This window comes from Nicotiana attenuata, unplaced genomic scaffold, assembly GCF_001879085.1.
Source record: "Nicotiana attenuata strain UT unplaced genomic scaffold, NIATTr2, whole genome shotgun sequence".
Taxonomy (NCBI): Eukaryota; Viridiplantae; Streptophyta; class Magnoliopsida; order Solanales; family Solanaceae; genus Nicotiana; species Nicotiana attenuata.
In genome coordinates, this window is record NW_017671436.1 from 68,004 (window position 1) to 73,742 (window position 5,739).

A 5,739-nucleotide genomic window follows, 5' to 3' on the forward strand; every position below is an offset into this window, starting at 1 on the left:
AAAAAGTTTGAAAAAATATATATAATTTTGACGATACCAAAAGTTTTTTGGACACTGACCTGGAGTATTTCTTGGGATGGTGAGGCTTTCATTATGACTAGATTTCGATAAAGGTTCTTTCTTGGATGACAATGTAACACCATTGAAAAAGGGGTCTTCTACATTATATAAAATGGAGAAGAATACGAAGAGGAAAAAGACGAGTGTTATGAGAGGATACTGTATTCTGTTCATCAGCCATATCTGCATTATGTATTTGTGTTTGTGACAATAAGAAAAAGGAATGATTTGAAGACTCTTGGTCGATAACGATTCAGTCAGGCATAGTTTTGTAGACAGCTGATAATGATGTTTAAATCGAAGCACGGCTAAGATTGATATCTGCTTATTGTCTATGATCAAAGTATGTTCTTAATGATAATTAAAACCTGGATGTGTCTAAAAAATAGATTGGTCCATCTATTGACTTGTTGATTTGCTTGTGTATTAGAATCTTTTTTTTGTTTCTTTACCTAAGAATTCATTAATCTTACATTCTGCAGAAAAGGAAGAAACTATTTCCAATTTAAGAAAGATTTGGTTTTTAATAGGTACTTGAATGATCATCTTTTCTGAAATCCGAGAGTTGCTTATATTCAGCATTTCTTCAACCCTCATATGTCTTATCCAGACTTTGCTAAAATACTATTTTCATCAAAGATTGATTACTTCGTCAATAGTATTCTATAGTTACAGGCTGTGATTCATTGCAGCAATTTCCATTTTTTGGTCATTCCAAATTCATTGCCCCTGCATTATATTTCGCGCTAAAGGTCCTTAACTGATTAAGCAAATCAATCATTGGACCTGATTTTTCATATAGAAGAACAAGCAACAATCGTGTCGCAAGGGGAAGTAACATGAAAAGTTATGTCATGATTACGCACAAAACATTAGTGAATCATTTCATTGTTTTAACCAACTACTCTTGCTTTGGCAATATCATAAAACTTGTAATTCAGATGTACAATGTGAAGAGCTAGCATCCAGCTGACTCTCTCCAAAGAGGACGCAATAGAGGCAAATAAAAGGTCCTCAACACGAGTTGGAGACACACTAATGAAATAATATTTCGATAGAATTAAAGAGGGATTTCAAGACAATGTTACCAAGTTCTTATTATCTCATAGCTAATATGAAGGAATCTGAGTATTCATAAAGACGATGAGTGAAACAGTACCTTTATACACCACTTAACTACTGACGTGGAAAATTATATATCTCCATCAATTATGTAGCATATTACTGTGCCTTCTCTCAGGCAAACAGTCCTCTACTTCTAGTTGATTGCTCTATCTCTTTCCTTGGCTCTGCTCGCTCATCTACGCTCCGATCCAACAAGTAATAATTGAAAATGATGCTTCCTTGCCTGCACTAAAATTTAAAACTTGTCAAAACAACCTGAGGTTTAAACAGGATCGGAATGGACTTAGTAGCGTGCATTTGATGTACCAGATCAACTAATTTTCTTAGGTGTGCTACCTTTCATTCCGGTTGTGGCTTTTGTTACCTGGTTCACCATGTGGTGGGCTACATCTAGGCTCGGTCTCATGGACCGAGACTTGACACCTTGTAACCTACGAGCAATCCTAGGTTAAGTCTTTTGGATCAGATAGTGTTACAATGACATTAATCCACAGTATCTTCATAATAATAAGGAATTTTACAACTTAGTCCCAAACAAGTTGGGATCGGTGATAATGCGATATGAGTTCTCACATCTATACTTAAGCTTAACTCATATCATCATCACACCTAACATATCTTCCTCAAACCGTGAAAGTTCCTTTAGACAAGAAAAAGTCTGTACATTGAGGAGAAATTTTCGGTTCTATCACCAATTCCTTAGACATTACGATTTGAAAATGAATGTACTTAGAGAACCTTCACTTTAGGTATTAGCCACCAAACATATGAATTGAAGTACAGAATAACTGCATCTATCTAATTCCTTCTGCTTGGGACTCCTGCTATCCTGTATCTTTAGAATTTGTTTCTGGTGCTATTAATGATGACCACTAGAAACAATAGACGATTCTACTTGCTGAGTTATTACTGTCTATTCACTTGATGGAATTAGAAATGACCTGTCAGAATAACGGGTCAAAATGGATACAGACGGGTCAAAATCCATCCCAAACCTAGGCATACAAAATCAATTTTGAGATGAAAATTACTTTGGAAAATAAAAAGGGAGAGGTGAGCTCATATTGGACGAGTTTGGGTTATTATATCCACACAATCATACTTCTGATGGATTAAGTTATGACCCTGTTTATTGATTTGACCCGTCCAGATTTAACTCAATTAACCTGTCTACATCATACCCCTTAAGATACGGCCCTTCACTAGACCTTGTGTGAATGCAGAATTCTTTATGCACAGAGCTGCTCCTTTTTTCGTTGCTATTAGATATATGGGATGATAATGAAAACTAGTTGTTGGTTATGAAATACTAGTTGGTTGGCAGTAGCCAATTGGATTCCTCTTTTATAATGTCTCTTTTTTCTTAATGCACCAATATCCACTAGTTGGTTATGAAATACTAGTTAGTTTGTGTTTGCTTTTATATGGTTTCTCGTTGTTGCGCTTCTTGTTTTTCTTTTTTTTAACGTGGTGCTTATACTTCTCTGAGTCGAGGATATATTAGAAACAGTTTCTCGATCTCCACAAGGTAGAGGTAAGGCTGCGTACATACTGCCCTCCCCAGACCCCACTATATGCGATTATACTGAATTTATTGTTGTTGTTGTTGTTGTTGTTGTAGAGTTTCACAATATTTTCACACAGAAAAATCTCTTCTTGTTGTTGTTGTTGTTGTTGTACAGTTTCACAATATTTTCACACAGAAAAATCTCTAGTCTTTTCTTTTGTGGATTCCATGATATAGGCATACAGAATCTGATTCCAAATATCAGGAACACCAGGAAGACACCAATGGACACAATCTGCATAACTTCTTGGATTTAATAATTCTTCTTTTGTTAGTGCAACCCAATTCCTCTTGTAAATTGATGGATGTGCATCTTTTCTATAATCTGATAACTGTGTTATGTTAAGGTATTGTATATCTAAACCCCTTTTTTGCAGCCCATTTACAGCTTCCTCGGCTATTTTCATCATCTTTACATCATTTTCACTTCCCCAATGCTGTTTTCTTGATATCGGTTCTGTTTCATTATAGCAATTTTCACCAATTCCCATGCCCCAATCTGTAGCACTGCATATACCAAAACAAAACAAAAAATCAATCTTTCATTTTATACAAAAAGAACTTAGATTTATGTTGGACAAACAACATAGTCATTATCATACTTTCTGTGAGGAGGAGAGAGGCTCATGAAAAACAATCTTGTCCTTTTTCTGTCAATTTGAAATTCCAACCAATCTGACCATGTTCTTAAGGCCATGCCGTAACGGCGCAGCTTCATTCCAACTCTTTTGTAGATTGCATCAGAGCTTTCAAATGATCCCCACCTGTGTAAAGTTGGCATGGAAATACGTATAGTTTAAGTTCAATACACTTGACAATATCAAAAATATTTATACACTCAGATCACCTGTAAGGCGACGTGATAAAAAGTGGTGACTTAGTGTTCACTTAAATCCAAATATGAAATGCTTGGTATAGACTGTGAATTCTAAAAGAGTGTTTATTTTGGTGAACTAAACTTACAGAAGTGTCATTTGGGATTCAAGCCACCAGGTGAAGGAATCAAAGATGAGAATATCTGCATCAATCCAATGCCTAGCATGCTTTTCAATTGCCTCAATTCTGATAATTCTGTCCCTTACGCGGTGCTTTACTGGATCATCGCAATTGGATTCCACTAGCAATGGTGACCAGTAGAAATCAATTGTTGCATTGTATTCCTTCATAATGTTTAGAAAATGAAAATTTTAGCCACACAGAACAATTATTTCTCTTGAAGCAAGAAAATATAAGCCAGTTGATATTAGTAATATTCTCATCTATTTGAATATACCACCTAACAATCAGGCAATTTCAGCAAAGAGATCTCTAACAAACTCTAACGACAGACAAATGCAACAAATACAGCATGACTAACCACCCAAGAGTAATGTGGCCTAATAGTATAAAGTGGAACAAAAATCATAGGAGACCAGAGTTCAAATTCCAGTAAAGACAAAAAACGCTTCACGAATTCTTTTTATGGAAAAGGATCCAAACTACCCTTATCGCTTCCTAAATGGTTTACAGATACCCTACGTCCATATATCCGTCCAAAAAAGCACATGACGTTAATTCTACTAATAAAATTGCCCTGGGCCAATTTAATGATGTGGCCATTTTTTACTAGGCCACGTGGCAAGCTCGGGCTGAAAGCAAAAAATGGGTCTTATTTCGATCCACCTACCTGATCCGACCCTAAGTTTCTTACCTAGATCATAAAATTCACATTTTTATCTATGCTGGTGAAAGGTAGTCGGTATCGTAAAAAAGGCTTGCTTTCCATGGAGTACAAATTGATCCATGAAACCAAGAGCAGTATCTGTAACTAGTAAACTAAATCTTAGATGTTGAGAGAGAAGAGTAAATTACCTTGACCTCAAAGGTGATCAAGTTGCCTTTCCAAATAGGTGGTTTAAGAGATGGAATTCCAGAGGATTCAATTAAGCACACCATAGAAACCCATTGGTTCTTATTCAATGAATCTCCAACAAACAACACCCTCTTCCCTTTTAGCTTCTCCAACAATGCTTTGGCATTAAACCTACAATTTCATAACATAAATACAACAACAATAACAATCCAGTAAAATCCTACAAGTGGGGTCTGGGGAGGCTAGAGTGTATGCAGACCTTATCCCTACCCGAGGAAGTAGAGAGGCTGTTTCCGGTAGACCCTCGGCTCAAGAAAATACATACATTAAAATACATTTTGAGTTTGTACCTTGGAAGATCACAATCATGAGGTTGCCATCTCCAATGTTGAAATTTTGAGTCTTTTCTTCCAAACTTATGACAAGCAAAATCATCAGTCATAAATGAACATCGTTGTTCTTTGTATAAAGGATATGAGACATTATCAAAAACCCAACTTCCAGAAAATAAATTGCATTTTGGTTTTGGAGATGAGTTTTTTCTTATAGGCTTATTTGCTAGGATTTTACCAGCATTATTACTATCCCCTATAAGATAAAAAGACATAAAAAGAAAAACCAAGAGGAGGATTCCTAAAATAGAATGCAAATTATATAGGGCTACCCATGATTTATGTACTACTTTTTCTGCACTTGCCATAATATTCTTCTCTCAAAAAAACTCTTTTAATCTTCTTATGAGGTTACTGATACTTACATATATAGTAAGAAGGAGAAGCAGAGTTGTTGAATTTGAAAGAAATTTCAACTGCTTTTCTTTTCTTGTTTTGTCAATCTGAGTTAGTAAATAATCTTTGCCTCTTTTTTTGCAAAAAGAAAACTATCACTAAACAAACAAACAAAAAACAGAGGATTATTAAATAAAATTAAAACAGAAGCTGGTCAAAAACTAGTAGTACTATGAACTATTAGCTGTGATTTAGTTGGTTTTAGTTGACTTTATCTGATAAATCATGAAACTACTTCTCTAACTAATTTAATAAGTTTAAGTTCACCTAATCTGTAAGTGAAATTTAGTGAATTAGGAGCTCACTTAATCTGATTTTTATGAGTCCGTTTAAGTCTTAATTTATTA

General features: G+C 35.1%; 2 protein-coding genes across 4 annotated transcripts in view; both read right to left on the reverse strand.

Moving 5' to 3' along the window:
* Nucleotides 1-2,871, reverse strand: part of LOC109208284 (protein trichome birefringence-like 35) — a 7,430-nt gene extending 4,559 nt beyond the window's left edge. For all 3 annotated transcript variants that reach the window (XR_002065140.1, XR_002065139.1, XM_019371369.1), the window contains exon 1: nucleotides 1,220-2,871. The gene's annotated coding sequence lies outside the window, so the exon portion shown is untranslated. The remainder of the gene's footprint in view (nucleotides 1-1,219) is intronic.
* An 8-nt stretch (nucleotides 2,872-2,879) lies between these two features.
* On the reverse strand, nucleotides 2,880-5,485 carry LOC109208283 (protein trichome birefringence-like 34). Its single transcript, XM_019371368.1, has 5 exons — nucleotides 4,955-5,485; nucleotides 4,604-4,775; nucleotides 3,716-3,912; nucleotides 3,355-3,516; nucleotides 2,880-3,259 (listed from the first exon to the last, which is right to left on the reverse strand). Exons 1-5 carry the CDS (start codon nucleotides 5,302-5,304, stop codon nucleotides 2,881-2,883), a joined length of 1,260 nt encoding a protein of 419 aa, XP_019226913.1. The 5' UTR covers nucleotides 5,305-5,485; the 3' UTR covers nucleotide 2,880.
* Between the last annotated feature and the right edge of the window lie 254 nt (nucleotides 5,486-5,739).